The sequence below is a fragment of the Balaenoptera ricei genome, chromosome X (genome assembly GCF_028023285.1).
Source record: "Balaenoptera ricei isolate mBalRic1 chromosome X, mBalRic1.hap2, whole genome shotgun sequence".
NCBI lineage: Eukaryota > Metazoa > Chordata > Mammalia > Artiodactyla > Balaenopteridae > Balaenoptera > Balaenoptera ricei.
Window position 1 is genome coordinate 31,239,091 of NC_082660.1, and position 17,972 is coordinate 31,257,062.

At 36.0% G+C, this 17,972-nt stretch overlaps 1 protein-coding gene across 4 annotated transcripts in view; it reads right to left on the reverse strand.

The window, feature by feature from the left end:
• The window catches only part of DMD (dystrophin), a 2,476,968-nt gene extending 2,466,059 nt beyond the window's left edge, over positions 1-10,909 (reverse strand). For 3 of the 4 annotated variants that reach the window (XM_059910880.1, XM_059910875.1, XM_059910877.1), the window contains exon 1: positions 10,736-10,904. In XM_059910880.1, coding sequence (XP_059766863.1) covers positions 10,736-10,817 — 82 coding nt within the window. In that variant the 5' untranslated portion in view covers positions 10,818-10,904. Of the gene's footprint in view, positions 1-10,735 lie in introns of all 4 variants that reach the window. The other variant, XM_059910881.1, reaches the window with a different exon arrangement.
• Between the last annotated feature and the right edge of the window lie 7,063 nt (positions 10,910-17,972).

The window sequence follows — 17,972 nt, forward strand, 5'->3', positions numbered from 1 at the left end:
TGTGTTAATTTAGTTACATATGACATAAGCACTGGGAAAATTATAGCTATCCATAATTATGATTTTCACAAACTAATCTGGTTTAATTAAAAATGACAGTTTCTGTTCCTTTTCCTAAGAAGTTCCATAGACATCTTGGACACAATTTCCTCATTGGTTTTAATGTAAACATTGGCTAATATTAGAAGGGATGAAAAAATAGGGAAATGACAAGAGAGTGAATTGAAGATATTGCATTATTTTGTGTGAAAAATATTTGCTACTACTAAATGGCAGTTCCACTTAAGATTTTGTTCTTAGGGATAGGGAAAAAAACACAAAATCAAAGCATGATTCATTCTGTGTGTTAGCATATCCTGCCTTATCTAATTAAAATACATCTAAGATACAGATTTTTAATAGCTTTTTAACCTCATTTGTTCAAATGTCCATCAGTATTTTTAAAGATATAGCCATTGTTTTAATTCAATGAGTAAATTGAGTTTTATATCTGGAATTTTGATCCAAATGTTTAAGAAATATCTGTAATATGACCATTATTCTGAAGCAAACTGTAATTGACTTAATATATTACAGAATATAATAGTTATTCAATTATGAAACATGTATTTCTATGAAATGAAAAACTAAACATTTCTCACATTTGACTAGCTATCATTAATAATGTATTTTCTCATGGGGTTCATTTTAGAAACTTTCTTCAGAGATTTCCATTTGAGATTCAAAACCAGCCCATTCCCAAACCTATGCTAGTTATATGACCTCAGTAATTCACCATGCATAAATTTGACAGAAAATGCATTTAGAGACTTTTAGGTGATTAATATATGTTAACTGGTAATTTAATGTATTTTATGGTATATATGACTTAGGCCAAGGCAAATATTGCCAAGTCTGCTTCTTAATTTTAAAATAAATTGCTAATGTCATAATAGAATACTTTTACTAAATCTAGTCTATCGGGATTAAGATCTCAGTTACTTATATAATTGGTTTTAATTTCACATTTGCAGGTCAGTTGTCAAATTCACACTGCTATCTTATTAAAACATATGTAATGATCAAAATACTCTCCAGTTCAAATCACTTGACAAGCTACAGGGCCATGCCTCCATGAAGCGCTCCTCTCCATCAGTTCTCTTCATGCACTACTGCATCTGTGCCTTCAGTCAATACTTGCTCCAGTGAAACACCTTCGTTCAAAGTATTGCAGAGTTTAGACTTTTCCACCTTCATTTTATGTCTCTCTGAGCCACACGCCACATGCCATATATTCCCTCTTATCCACTAAGTTTCATTTTGCATGGTCTTTTAGATCTATTTAATTATTTCCTTCTGTATGGATCTCTGACTGACCAGGAATCAATTCAGTCCCTGTCTGTCTGTCATTTAGAAGCAGAAACTTTGAACAAGAATTAAATGATTCATGTAATTATGTAACCAATTCAGGGTAGAAACCACATTTATAAGACATATTTTGCAAAAAACATCTTTTCATGGGTGGATGTGAGATCTCACCTCCAACTCTCCCCACAATATATTGCACAGTAGTTTCAAAGACTCGGGGTGCATGGGTAGCCCTTTTTGAATCCCACCTTCGTGATTCTAGTATGCCACCCACATCCAATTAAAGTGAGTGTTATCAAAGAAAATGTAATGATGCAGTGATAGGTCTGTATTACATTGATGTACAAGATAATTGTAAATATTACAGAATTACAGAATAGTATGTACATTATGTTTACTCACATGTCTGTATTACCACACTTAATTAAATGTCATCTGTAAAGGCAACTTATCCCATTTATATAAAATGCACATATATAATATTAATACCTTGTGTCTGCAAACATATGTGCATGTATATATGTTTAAGTATGTACATACATGCACATACAAGCCACAATATTAACAGTTTAGATGAGGGTTATTTCTGTGATTTTTACTTTATATTCTGTCAAATTTTTAATGGAACATTGTCAATAATCATTACAAAAACTATATGCTATAAAAAAATCAGAACGACCCTCTTAGAAATGGGAAGGTTTTTTTTTTCTTAATCAAGGACTAAGGCCTCAGAGCCTTTAGAGAAAACACTGAGCAGCTGAATAAACCAATGGATCAATGGGTTGATATATTCTAATTCATTCACATCTACACTTTCAATTTCCCGAGTTCCATGAAGCAACAATCCACAAAACACTTCTCAAAAAAAAAAAAAAGTCCATGATAAAATAAGTTTGGAAAACTCCACCCTTCTCTTCAAGCTTTATCATGCACTTAAGCACGATAAAATTTCTCAGAAATCAGGCATTAAGAAATTGATTAACTTTGTTTACCCCATGTGTCACAAACTTATTTGATCACCAAAAAGTATTAACAGCCCATATAATTCCATGAAGTACAAGCCAGGAAACTCTATTAAAACTCAAAAGGAGAAGACAGTTTAATGAAGAATTTAAGGGAAAAAAATTGACATATTGTGGTAGGTAGGAAAAAATTAAAATAAAATACTTTTGACTGGTGACATTTCTTTGGAAGAATTTTGGATTTATTAGAAATACATTCTGTGGTTATCTATCTTTAGTGGTTAAGAGTATGTTTGGGGGACTTGGGCGTGGATGGAGGGGCTCTGCAGCACTCCTGGCAAAGCAGAATAGCGAGGGAAAACACTTGGTATGGACCAACAGCTTAACCAAGAACATGGGCCATCTGTATATCACACGTTTATTGGTGACATCAACTATGCACACATTTCACATAAAATTAGTTGTATCAGAGTTAATAGTAATTTAAAAGTAAAAGACATACAAGAATACATAGAATTTATGATTAAGTTCATTAACAAGTACTCATGTCTATAGACGTCCTCAGTCATGTCAATTGCCTTGGCCTTCTCTTTCAACGTACAGATAGAGGTTAAGCCAGAAGGGATTAAGGGACAGCTCATATTAATGTTACTGGGACTTAGTGTACTAGGAACAAGTCCACCTTCAATAGCTCTGAACAGTGTTATATTGTTCTTTGTTTCCTGGAACAAAGAACTACCAATTCCTCCATGTTTTTACCAACAAGTGATGGTTCACTAATTCCTTCCTAACTTTTCTAATAGAGCACTGTTTCTCAAAGTGTGGTCCTTAGAGCATCAGAATCAGTAGCACTTGGGGACTTGTAAGGAATGTAGATTCTCAAGTCCCACTCTATAATCAGAAACTCTGAGGGAGAGGCACCTTGATCTGTGTTTTAAGCCTTCCAGAGACTTTTGATCCACACTCAAGTTTGTGAACCACTGCACTAAGGAAGTATGATTGTTGTCTGTCCTGGATGTTTCTAATAACCACATCAGATAGTCCTTGTATCAATTCACAAACCTAATTTTAAATGAGCCAAAATTTTTAAACATAGCAGTTATGTTGTAAAATAACAAGCAGGCAGTCCAAAATTTGTACAAGATTTAACTGAAAATTGAATTGAAAGTTGGCATAATGAAACTTGGAATAGATTTCCCCATGGGCCTAATGCTACAAAATTGTGGCAAAGGAAGGAAGCCATTCCAAAGGAGTCTATTCGTATCAATTTAATTGTACTCCAGTATTGATAGCATTAACTTCAGTTCTGAAAGGAGTGACAATGAGGTTTAAGAAGGAAATGAGAAGGTTAAGAGAGGGAGAAAAAAAGAAAAAAGAAAGAAATAGGTAAAGAGGAGAAATAGCTATTCCCCCATTTTTTTTTTTTTTGGTGTAGCGATAACTACAGGTACAATGCACAAAAATCAATTTTCTTTGACTGCATTAAAACTTGCTAGATGTATCAGAATCCTAAGTTTTATCAAGTCCCCTTTACAATAAAGCTTTATTCTCTCTTCAAATCTTCTACATCATAGTAATAAGGTAGAGTGTGTACATTTTGCTTTAAGCTCTAAAGCTGGTGAAACCAAAAAACACACCTTCTAGATTCAAGCAGGAAATCGGAGTTAAGAAATATAATAAGAAGTAGTGTTATATATTGCTCCAATATAATAAGGAGCATTGAGGCTCTCAAGAATTAGAGGTACATGCTCTAAGGAATCCTTTCTCCATTTTTGACACTACATCTCAAAGAACACACCCTTGGGCTTAATTTCCCCCTTTATGCACCACTTTGTGACAGCTACGTCGAAGAAAACCCCTCTTCCACCTGGCCCCACCCAAAAGTCCAATTTGGGCAATGTAAGTTATCTCAGATGAATGTTGGAAAGAATGCAACTGAAAATTATTTCACATTTAGGTATGAATAACTAATCAAGCTAGTAACTGTCCGGTAAGTTCAGGCAGCTATTGCTGATTTTCAGGTTGTTCTCTACTTTTCTTCTAACTCATGGGTCCTCTTTGATTTCTATCACAATAGATATTGCACGGTATTTTCAGAGCGTCCAGAGTAGGGGTATAGACAACCTTTGTGAGTATCAATCATTGAGAGCTTGTGAACTGAGAACTGCCACTGATCTTTCATGTACTTTCACCACAGGAAAAACAGGAAACTAACTTCAACAGTCACTACAGAGCAAACAATCTAGGAAGGTGCCTGTGATGATTAAAAACCAAAAGCAAGTTGAAAACAAAAACCCAAAGACAAAAGCCAGAGCTTCTCAAAACTGGGAGCTCGTCAGAATTCCAGGAGGAGACTTAGGACCCAGGTCCAAGCCCCCCCAAACAACTAGGCATTCATATTTTTAAAAAAAATTCCCCACATGGTTACATTGCTCAATATATAAAATTATTGCCAAGAGCATCAGATTTACTCCTGCTTCCAAATCTCATGCACAAATGTTAATTCCTGCTTATGAGTTTTCTGAAGAGCCTAACCAATATTCTTTAACTTAGAACACATAACCATAGACATCCAGTGGCTTCCCCACCAGATCAAACCTACTACCTGTCTTTTCATATGTTAGTTAAAATTCAGTTCCCCTTTAATCTTTAGCAAACTCATACCATGGATGTAATCCTTGTTACAATTTGCTTTTGAGTCAGAGCTTCTTTAAATTAAATACATTTGTGTAAAGTTACTATATTTGACATATATACTCAAACCACAAAATATGTTTTCTTTCTCCATTTTCCATTCATGTTTTGTGATGGTTTGACATGTGATCGGGACAGACACATGATGGTAATAGAACTCTCCTACCCTAAATATTACAAATTCAGCATTGAGAGCTCATCTTCAGTACTACCTCAAAGGATGTTATAAGAAGGGGCAATGGGAGCAGGGTCGTGTGCAGGAGGGACACGGCAGATGGGGGCATTTTACAGTAAAAGTTGTTTTTCAGATGGACCAGTTTTCAGTTACTATAATGACAGAACAGGTACGGAAGGTGTTCAAAAGTGGTCATTCCAGCCAGCTTTCTAAGACTGAAATATAGCCCTATACCATCACAATGTACATACTATGCTTGTCTTTGGGCATGCCTGCAGTTGCTGTCATCTGTCAGAGTGAAATTGTGCCCATTCTCAAAATAGCATGCCAGTTTCCTGGGATCAGGTCAGGTTTCACTGGAGAACAGAAATGAAAGGGTGACTTAATGTCTCTAAACTAGGGACAGATTCACAGCTATTAAATCTAAGACCATGCCCTATGATGGGCTTCACCTGTTCTAAGAGATAAAGATGTGAGAGCTCATAACTGAAACCTAACTTAAATTTATGATTGCATAAACAGGAACACCTGGGGGTTTAAATGGCCCTCTAAGCACTATCATGACGAAAGCTCCAGCAGTAAGAAGTAAACGAAATAAACCAGTTCCTATGACAGGATACGCTAACACTATTTCTACTCCTTTACCCTTCTCCCCCTTTACCAAAATTCATTAGAGGCTATAAAAGCTCAATATGCACAATCTTAGCATCATTTGCATCTAAGGATGACCATGGAACACAGTGTTTGCTATGAGATATAAGCAGCAGTCCACTGGAGTGAGTCTGGAGGAGATGTAACTGGTGGCTTTCTTTTCCTTTCTTCTGGACTCAAGTGGTACCTGAACAGTAGCTGTCAACTTGTAATTAGAAAGAAAAGGTCAAGAGAATCAGACACACCAGCCCTGTTGGGACTGAGATGTCAAGCCAACACGAGAAGCAGCCTACCTCCAGACATCTTGTTATGTAAAATTTGTTAAGACCACAGTTAGCTGGGTTTTCTGTTACATTCAGTGGAACGCATACCTAACTGATACATGGCCTCAACATAATGGATGTCTTCCAGTTTAAATTTCTCTCATCATTCATAGTTCTAGTGTTGTACTAGTGAATATTTAATAACTGGCTCCCTCAAAAGGACAAAAAAAAAAGCCCTGATGAGTAGTGTTTGCTGGTTTCTGTAGTCTTTCCCCACCACAGAAATTTCAAGAGACCAACAGTGATGTCACTGAAAATGCAGATAGGAAGGGATTCATACAATTGGATCTCATGAGCCAATGCAAACCACCTCCACTACATCACTGGATATTTCCCCAATAACTAACTACATTTTCATAAAACTATTAGAGTTCATTAAGGTTACTTTCAATTTCATTATAATAGAGAACAGAATTTCTACAGAGAGGAACACAGAGCTCAGAATTACTGAATGTAAAGATAAATTGGCTAAATTTATTAAATTGGAAGGAGCTATCAACTTCAGGAAAAACTTTAAGTGCAAACTTAGAAGTTGTTTTCAGTCTCAAGCCAAATGTACTTGTTAACTCAATAGGAAAATTTCCAATTTTCCTCCTTGGAGGAAAGAATAGAATTTAATTCACTATCACAGCAGAGAAAATTTAGTACACAGATTTGAAAACAACATTGGTATAATGTTAAATAACCTGCATGAAAACATATTTTAGCTCCCATAAATTTGCATGGCTTTGCCTATAATCCAGAATGAAAAGGGAAGTTTTTCCACTCTTCTAGTCCTTAGGTCTATCTATTTTTACAATAGGGCTGCTGTCATATGCAATTACCTAAAAGAGAAGAAAACTTACACTATAGTACAACATACTTTAGTGGCTGTTATCTATGAAGAGTATTCCCTACAATTTCCTTAGCAAGGTCTCTGTGGATAGGAATCCTTATATATTAAAGCAAAGCAAAATCTTAACACTCAAGTTTTTGTTTTTTTTTAAGCACCAAAGTAGTTCTTCTACAAACATGCACAATGAATTACCCCACTCCTTCAGCATGACAAGAGCATATAATTTTCTTGGGATGGATAAGTACAGGCTTCATTACCAAAGTGATTCTTTAGATATTAAACGGCCTAGTAAGAAAATATTTCCAACTGAAATAATTGGCAGTTCTGAAAGAATGGTTATTCAAAATGTCTTCTGATTTCTTACTTTTTCCCTTGTAAAATCCCCAATATCTTTGTCTAATTTGATTCTTGGTTTGTTCTGAGAATATCTAACTGTTAGTGGCATAGGGTATAATTTAAGAGCATTAGCTCAAACTGAAAAAAATAAGTTCACTTACATTGCATTCTTTTTTTTAAATAAGGATAGTTAAAATACTAAAGAAATAAGCCAAGTGTGTCTTAAAATAGTCATTCGGCCTAACTTTTATATATATTATTCTTTACCATAGGCTCTTTGTAACCGCTATAAATAAGCAAAAAAAATTTATCAAAATTTTGGTGTAACAATCTTCCATAGTTGCAATTTGGAATAAAATAGGATTCTATCAATGCAAAATTGATCACCAGAAATATCTTGTTATAGCGGACTCCAAGATCGAACCAAAAATAATTTTTATATTTTTAAGCAAAACCTGCTCAGCTAATTTTATTCTGAAGACAATGCCTGAATTTTATTTCAGCATTCAAGAGGTTAAAAAATCTTTCGTGACACAAATCCATAGGTACACTTTACTCAATTATTCATGTATTATTCTATGCCAATAAAGCATCTAAAGATGTGCCAGGAGATGCCAAATGAATACAAACCACACATACACACACACGCAAAAAATGTCTTAAAAGAAATCAGTCAGTTAAATTCACATGTGGTTTAGAAAAATTAACAGCACGGAACTGTTTATGTTACACTGAGCTGTTTCTAATTACAGGAAAGCGTACCCAATCAATAGGAGATCAAATGCCCATATTTGAGTATCCAAACAAGAAAACGACAGTTGTAAATACTGTACTGAAATGCTTTTAAATGGTGAGATTTTACCTTTAAGATATCTGAATTTTATACCAGAGGGGACAGTTCTGGTTTGGGTTAGCCATTCATTTTGTAACAGTTTTCACCCAAGGCATAGGATTTCTCATGATTACTGAGGTAATGTATGTAAACCATAACCACGTCAAAGTTCATGGTGGAAACAAGTTAAGAATACGCAGTCGTGATAGGAAAAAATAAGTGATACTCAAAGTTCCACGTTGTTGTGACTTCTCATCAAATGATGAACCAAGACCATTGTATAAAACTGATCTAATGAAGTACGACCATGTATTACAAATGTTTATTATAATCATCTTTGTGTCTTCGATTTTTAGAAGTTCTACTTATTAACTGTGTAAGAAACAATCTCCAATAGTGCCGCTAAAAATATAAACATCTTATGTAAAGCTTATTTTTATATCCTTTGAGGCACTGTAAAATTTCCCTTGACATTTAACTAGGTCTAGAAACTAATATATGAGAGAAATTGGGAGAAAGGAGGAGGCAGCAGGGAGACATAGGTATTGCCAGTGTAGCAAGTTCTTCCGTTTGCTTTTTTTGGCATCACCGTTAATCCCACCACATGTTTTGCCGTGCATAGCAATTGGCTACAAAAAGCACTTATTAATAGCAGCTGCCCCTATGCTTCAGAATTTTAAAAAAATCAATACCTAAAAAATAATACAAAACAAAACCACTGGTTTCATAAAGGTACAGAAACTAAAATATTCAAAGCAAATATTATATTCTATTGGATGGGCTCTAAACCCTTAGAAGGACCTATCAAAAAGATAAAGGTAGGCTGTGAAAATTAGATAACCAGTTGGACCTATCACTCACCCCACCTGAATGTCTCATAGTTCTAAAAGCTTAATTTCACAAATGTAAAAAAAAAAAAAAGTAAATAACTGCATTTTAAAAAGTGACTCAAAGTAGTATCTGATATGCAATCCAAAGTTACAGAAAGGTTGAATTTCCTTTAGAGATGGATTTAAAATAGCCATTTCCACAATACATAAATTCACACAACCCTAGTTTTGAGAATTTGTGGATCTTTTTCTCCTCTCATGCACTGACAATGAATTCTTTGTAGAATTATTCCTTAAATTACCACACTTCTCCCAAAATAATACTCTCACAGGTTTATAGTAGATATCCTTATGCGCATTTCAGATGATTATAGCTACAAGTTACTGTCTAATAAACTGTATAAACAATAGCAATTTTAAAGCAACGTATGAAAGTAACCAATGTACTTTTTCAAATTGTTATTTTAGGGTGACTACTTAAAGACAATTCTATTATCCTACAAGTTCAATGAGAAGGGCATTCCATTTAAGAAAGTTTACCATTCTTCCCTTTAAAATCAGAGAAGCATGTTAGGTTATTAATGGGAGGAGAAGAAGAAGGTAAGTGTGATTTTTAAATTGGGGAAAACTATTTCTCCAAGGCATTGTCAGAGATACCATTCATTTTTGCCTTATAGGCATCATTACCAACCTACACTACTTGTGAAGAGAAAGCCTGCTCTACCATCTTCTGAACTCTGCTGATCTGTAGTTTACCCAATTCCTGTGTTTCTTACTCGTTTTTTTGTTTTCTACTGTGATATTTTCTTTAACCTCACGTCAGAAATACATTTGCACAGTGACTTTACACCTCTGTCCTCTTCAGCATCCAGCAATGTTTGTAAAAATATCTGGAAGGGTCCCCTTATTTTGCTGTCCACGATTTGGTGTATTTCCAAGGGTGAGAGGAGCAGATTCAAGCAGCTGAAACTTCATCCTTTAGCAAAGCTTAACAGCTGCTTCCATTTACAGCTTTCAAGACCTATCCTGGTTTACAAGTGTTTGCACATGTAGGCCAGGCTACCAAACACTAGAAGATTCTCTACAAATGAAATTTACACATGGGGGAAAGTTCACTGTGGTAACGCTGCAAAAAACCCTTAGACTTTTCATTCCTTCTTCTTTACTGGTTTTCAACTCGCCTAGTTACGCTCCAGGCATGCAAGCCTTCCTGTCACCCCTCTGACATTTTCCTTCAGCACAGATACAAAGCAAGGTGAAACTTCTCAGATTTCTTAACTCTGCACTTGGCCACACCCTGACCAGGCACGCCTTCTCTACACCTCCCCATCCCTCCCTCCTGAAAGACTACGTAGGACAATATTTCTCTTAAGTCGGTTTGCTCGTTCCTTTATATTTTTAAAACCCGTTTCAATCGCATAATAAAACCGATATCCGGTGGTTCCCTTAAAAAAAAAAAAAATGCCCACCCGTATCTACTCGACCCGAAAGAAAAACTTGAGTTTCTGCTTTCCCGGAGAGCGGCACCCCTCCTCCCCCTCCTCCCTCGGAAGCGCCCGGCGTGGTTCCCCGCGTGGTTCCCCGCCCTCCCCACGCGCGCGGGGGCGCGGTGACAGTCCCCTGCTGCTCCTCCGCTCAGCGCCACAACAACTTTCCAAAACCCTGTACTAACTTCCAGGGCACAGCCTCTGCGGAGAGAAGCCGGAACGCTCGAGACCCCACACTGAAAAGCAAGGCAGCAACGTCCTACCAGCTCGGCTCCTGATGACGTCGGTGAATCCGTCCCCAGCGGCATGTTCCCGGGGCTGCTCCGGACCCCCAGGCTGAGCCATAGCCACACGCCACGTGTCCCGGCTCCCCCACGCCCCAAACTTTGGAGGCAGGTGGGTCCGCGCGGTCCGCCTGGTGCTCTCCAGAGCAGGTAGCTAGCTGGGGCTCTGGTGTGTGAGGGCGGATTTCTCTTCTCCCCGGGCCCTCAGCCACGGAAATAGGGATGCGTAGGGGGGCGGGGAGGGATGGTGAGCTGGAAAATACAGAAACACCGACACCTGGCTTGGTGGAAAGGCGAAGCCGTCAAAATGCCCAGCCCATGCTTGAAGAGGAGGAAACAGGTGCTGTGTCCCAGCTCCTGCCCCCAAAATAGAGTGGGCGAGGCCTGGAAGGTGAAAGCTGAGGAGGGACCCGGTGGTCAATAAATCCACAAGCAAGTTGGAGACTCGCTTTTCCACGCTGCGCAGAATCGATGCAAAAACAGGAGCAATTAGGGAGCCGCTTGCCAAAAGCAGCACATGAGGTCATGAATGATTTAGCATTGCCACTTATAAGATGACTACACTGAAGAGAAGGGTCACTGGCTTTTGCTGTCTGGGTCACTCGCACGTGTGTACCCCATGGTTGTATCCTGACTCAAATGCACTGACCAGAAATGGGGAATATAGGCTGAGAATAATCATATTTCTTAGGAGATTTCACCAAACCTACCCACCCTTCTTTCAGTGTGTATATTCACTCTGACTGGCTCCTCCATCCCTTCCTCCCACCACTGAAGCTAGAATTAGATTGGACTATAAACAGCTCATATGACTTTATTTTCTAAAAATTTCAGAAGCGACTTTCATTTGGTTAGTATCCTTACTCCTCCCCCCCACCCCACCCTGACACACATATAATTCATCCTGCACTTCTTCCGGCAGAAGCCCAGTCACCCCAAATCCTGCCCATCACCTACCAAAGACAAATTAACTTTACAAGAAGAGCTTGGCAAGGGGCCTAGCAACAGCTAAGGATTTTCTTTTCTTGTTTTCTTCTGCATTTTCATGCAGAGTAGATTCCTACCCTCTTCTAAAGCACTGGTTCTCTAACATTGCTAGACAGTGGAATCTGGGAACTTTACAAACCACTAAGGCTTGGTTTCCACCCCCAGAGATGACGATTAATTGTTCTGGACTCTCACCTGGGCATCAGGAGTTTAAAAAGCTTGCGGGTGATTCCAATGGGCAATCAAGTCTGAAAAACATTGTGATGAAAGAGCCGATTGGGTGCCTTCATCAAGACAATTTTATCAGTAACCCTCTTCCATTCCCATTATAATGCCTTAGATTAAAAACATAATATTTTTAATACCTGTTTTCCATTGCCAGATTGGCCTTTTGCATGACAGTGGATAACTTAAGTTGACAAAAACGTAGTAGTTAGGCTTAGCTCCAGAATTTCCTTAGATTAAGCGTAGAGCAGCTCTCAGGATGGAGTCTCAACTTGGTATTTCTCAATTGGCATCAGCCTGAGATGTTATGCCTACTGAAAATCTGTCTTTGTTGTTATTTATAGGCAGACCTCTTAAGTTTCCCAAATGCCTATTCTTTTCAGAAATATCAATGCTCTTTCTAACAAGTTCATCAGATGGGAAATATTCAGAGATATAGCATAGCTCCTATATCAGAAAAGAATAAAAGTATAACAATTGTCCAGAATTTTTTTAAGCACAAAGATTGTGGCATACTATAGTTTATATTATTATGCTACTCTAATCAGAACAGTAAGGAATTGGTACAGAGATAAACAAAATGATGGAACAGAATAGAATACAGAAACATATCCAGCCAAAGGGAATGCACTACATATGACATTTCAATTTAGTCATTAAAAATGGAATATATCATAATGGTGTTTCCATAAAGTTAGACTCCTGTAATTTAAACTGTATAAAAATAAGTTCCAAATAGAGTAAAGATCCAAATATACAAAATAAAACCAAATAAATGAGGAATATGTAACAGTTTAAATTATGGGGGCATTCTTAAACCAAACACTAATCTGCAATGACTTTAAGGAGAAAATTGTCACTTTCAAGTACGTGAGAAATAAAATTTTCTATAAAGCCAAAGACTTTATAATAAAGCAAAAAGACAATAAACTGAGATTAAAACATCTGAACAGAGGTTTAATATCTCTACTTTAATAAAATTCTACAAATTGATTTTAAAAAACAAACAATCCAATTAAAAAATAATGAACAAATAACCTGAACAGAAAATCCACAAAAGAGAACATGCAAATAACCAATAAACCTTTGAAAAGTTATCTACCTTCTCATAATCAGGAAAAGGCAAAAGGAGATATTTCCCACCCATCAGATAGAGGAAAGAACAAATGAACGGAATAACATTCAACTGTGGAAAGTGGGTGAGAAAAAAAGCCATTCATATACCACACTGGTGAGATATTGATACATTTTAAGAAAATAACCTGAAAATAGCTATTAAAATGTACATAATCTATTGCCCATCAATACATCTTTAAGAATCTATCTTACAGAAATAAAATCACCAGTATATAAGGATATATATAAGGTTTTTTAATTAAAGCCTTATTTCTGAGAAGACATTCACTGAAAACCACCTAAATGTCTTTTAATTGGGAAACCATTGAAGCAATTATATCATATCACACAATGGGATATTATGCAGCTACTTAAAAGAAAAAGAGTATGATTTGTACCCTAAACAAGTTATTATCAAAACAAACCAACTCCAGTGCTATATTAAAACAACAATATATGTATCACAATGAAGTTCATTTTATCTGGGCAAGCAAAGATTCATTTTAATACATGAAACCCAATTATTGTGATTCATCACATTAAAAACATGAAGGGTAAAAATAAATGCAGAAAAAGTGTTGGAAAATTTAACTCACACTCACAAAAAATTTTAAAAATATAAAACCTCCTGGTAAACTAGGAATAGAAGGAATCTTCCTTGATCTGCTAAAACGTATCTATAAATAATAGCAAATACTACTTTAATTAATATACTAGTCAGTGTAACAAGAAAACAAAGTAAAAGTTATGAGATTTGGAAAGGGAGAATGAAGTTGTTATTGTTTGCAGACTACATATACGTAGAAAACTCAGAGTCCTCAGATAATAATATTTTACAATTAATAAGTGGATTTAACAAGGTTTCTGGATGTCATGTTAATGTCCAAAAATTAACTGTATTTCTATAGTTCTATAAACTATTATATAAACTTATTGTTTATATAATAAACTTTGTTTATATTGTTTATATAATATGCTTTATTATATGAACTATAAACTATTATAAAATAGTTCTATAAACTATTTTAAAGTGATATTTTAAAAAATAATTCCATCAGTAAACATCAAATATGTGCAAGAACTCTGAACACAAATTACATAAATGAGAGGAATTAAAGAAAACCTAAATAAATGGAGAAACATACCATGCTCATGGATTGGTAGGATGGAGGTTGTAAAGGTGTAAATTCTCCCAAAGTTGATCTGTAGTCAAAGAAACCCCAGTTAATCCCATCAGGAGTGTGTTTGTGTGTGTGTGTGTGTGTGTGTGTGTGTGTGTGTATGTAAATTCTAAAATGCATGTGTATATGTAAAGCGGCAAAATAGCCAAGACAATCTTAAAAAGAACAAAGTTGGAGAATTTTTCACCAACAGATCTTACAAATTATTATGGAGCTATTGTAATTCAAACAGTATGCTATTGGTATGAGGATAGACAAATACTCCAATAGAACAGAACTGAAAATATAGACTCACATATGTAGATAATCACCTGATTTATGACAAAGGTGGCACTACAATTCATAGGGAATGAAAATTCCTCTCAATAAACAGTGTGGCGTCAATTAGAGATTCGATTTTAGACTTAAATGTGAAAACTGTTAAAGGAAGAACAGTGAACGTGCTAGAAGATAACAAGAGAATAGCTTTATGACCTTGGGATAGACATTTTTTTAAACAGGATATAAAAGTACTAAGATTAAAGGAAAAAGACTGGCATATCGACTTCATTAAAATGAGGAATTCTATTTGTCACAGGGCCTCAGTAAGGGACTGAAAATGAACATCACAGAGTGGGAAATATGTGTGTGTATGTAAAAAACCTACAGGTACCTGGAATACATAAAATACTCATACAAATCAGTAACAAACAAAACCCAATTTTAACAAAATGAATGAAACCTTGAATAGATGTTTTACCAAAGAGGATATCCAAATGGCCGATAAAAATATGAAAAGATGTTAAACATTGTATAGCCATCAAGATATTAAAATTTAAACCACAAAGCAAAACAACTACACACCCATTGTAATGGCAACAATCAAAATCAAAACAAAACTGAAAATACTAAATATTGATGAAAATGTGGTGTGATTGGAATTCTTACACGCTTTACAGGAGTGAAAATCACAACTTCTTTGAAAAACCATTCGCAGAATATACTAAAGCAAAAATTACGCATCCTGCATGACACATAAATCCCACTTTTAGGTATATTCCCAACAACAACAACAAAAACTACCTGCATCAAAGACAGGAACAATATTGCAGCATTTTACATAACAGCCAAAGTTAGAAACAACCCTTTTATCCATAAACAGTAAAACTGATAAATATGTATGGCTATATTCATAAAATGAATGCTATAGCAATGAAACGAATGGACTACTGCTACATGCAATAACATGCATGGATTCCACAGGCATAATTTAAGTGAAAGAAATAAACACTAAAGGTACATACTCTATACTTCTATTTACATAAGGATTAAAAGCAGGTAAAACCAATTTATGGTGATAGAAGATAAAACTAGTTATCTTTCAAGGGATGCAGTGATTGGGGGTCAGGCAACAGGAAAGCTTCTGGGATTCTTGTAATGCCTGTTTCTTGTTCTGGGAGATATACTCGTTCATTTTGTAAAAATTAAGCTGTGCATTTATAATTCATATATTTTCTTTATGTATATTTCCATGTGAAGTTTCATTTTAAAAATAAACATGGGTTCAAACTACATGCAAATATATTTAAATATATTTGTGAAATATTGTTATATGAAACACGCAAACTGTAGTTTAACATTTATAGTATCTCATTGAAAAACATCAACTATATGAGGATGTATACTGTCTGTACAAGCAACTGTATAAAAACATATATATGAACATACAAAAGGGAAACTGTGTCATTTTAATAATGAAGAAAGATTCCTGTGAACCTCTGAGATGCTTAAGCTTTGAAAGACTGAGAGAGTAGAGAGCTAGAAATGTTGCTCATTATTTTATTCTATTACAAACATCTTCAAAAGTTAGTTTCAAGTATGCCAGGAAACCCTCTGGTGTAGATGGTCAAGCAATGAAAAAGAAGCCATTTGCAAATCTTCCTTCTCCCTAACCCATACTGTTGTATTTATTTCAACAAATATAGAAGATAGACTTCTTAGCATTTTCTTATTCAAAACTTTAAGGCTAGAGAGGCTAGAATACCTCTCTTTAGATGAGCCAGTTACTTCTAGGTGACTGCTTAAAAGGCCTATATAGATTTCAGATTATGGTTCACGCAGGGTATTATCTCAAGTAAAAGAATTCCATGGACCCTGCTAACGTTTCAGTTACTCTACATCAGAAAGTATTTGCAACTAGAGAAAAGAAAGACATTCAAATAATATCATGTCAAAGGGTTTCAGATTTCCAGCTAAAGCCATTTATTTTATGAACTGTCCAACTAGAAAATGAATAACATGGTATGATTAACTGAAAGTCCACCACTTTAATTATGAATAGATCATGGCATCCTAGATGCTCTCAAAGATGGCACATCCCTATTATATTAAAAATAAGCATTCCATGTAATATCCTTTAGTAGATAATGCTGAAACGTATTTTAGATGTACGTTTTATGCACTATCATCACTTTTATATAGAGGTATCCATTGATTGCAAGAGAGAACTTTCATGAATCAACATGGCTATTAGTTGGTTTTCTCTTAACACAGATTTTAGAAAACTCAGTTTGAAATAAATGTATTTTAGGGATGCAGAGAAAGCATTTTTTCCCTGGGAGACTTGAAGTTGAGTTGATATTTTTAGATTGCTGTCGTGGATTCTGCAAATTTTTCTAAGAAACATTTTCTACACAATCAAGGGTAATTTGAATCACTACACTTTCCCATTCTTTCCAAAGAATTTTTTTAGGGATCTCTTTGAAATTTTGACTACTAGAATGATCTAAATTTAAGCATTCTCTTCTGGCATGTCCTCAGACTAGGAGTGTTTTAGGAGAAGACGGAATGTTGCCTTGATATTGAGGATCTATGATATTAGAGCTAAAATCTAGGTGTTAAGATTTTTCTCTTCGCTGTCTGAAAACTTCCAATATCCCATGCTGCTCAAGATCAGTTTCCTAGGTTGAATCTGGTAGTAAGGTTAATTTTCCTCATCCTGGTTGTTACCATCAAGCTGAGTCCCAGAGGTGGGGGGGGGGCTCTCATGAGTCTTTAAAAGCCTGTCTACCCTAAGCAGACACCAGTTTTTTGTTCATGCAAAACAAACATACACCCATCTACTACAAGGAACAAGCACTGAAGTTTCCCATAAGCGTCCCCATCATAAATATTCTAAAAGTGGTAAATGAGTGGGTTTCTTCAAATGATTTCTCAGCTCCTCAGATAATGGGCCAGTTTGACTCTACCCCTGTGTGACCCGCCTGAAAGATCATTTCCTTCTGGATTACAATACTAACACTTGTTTAGTTCATGATTGACATTTATAGAATGGTCTTGATACAGTTCATTTTATTGGGGAAATTAGGCGAATACACACATGACAAAGAGAGTATAGAAACATTGCAAAATAATTACAAGTGTAGCAGAGGCTGTCGATGCCTCATATATCCCCATGGCACACACCATTCCCACGTGTACCCACAGCCTCTGAGAGCAAGCACGGGAGACTTTCTGCCTGAGGGCATTCTCTGGCCTTTGGAGTATGCCAGGCCTATACTCAGAGCAGACAATACACACCAGGAAGGTAATGGCGTCGGAGCAGTCTGCAACAATGAGAAATGGGAGTTGGTAGATAGATTCTCCAACTTCCTTCCCAAGATGAAATAACTCTGAGGCAAATATTCTTCCCAATCTCCCACAATCCCTAACAAGATTGAGACCCAGTT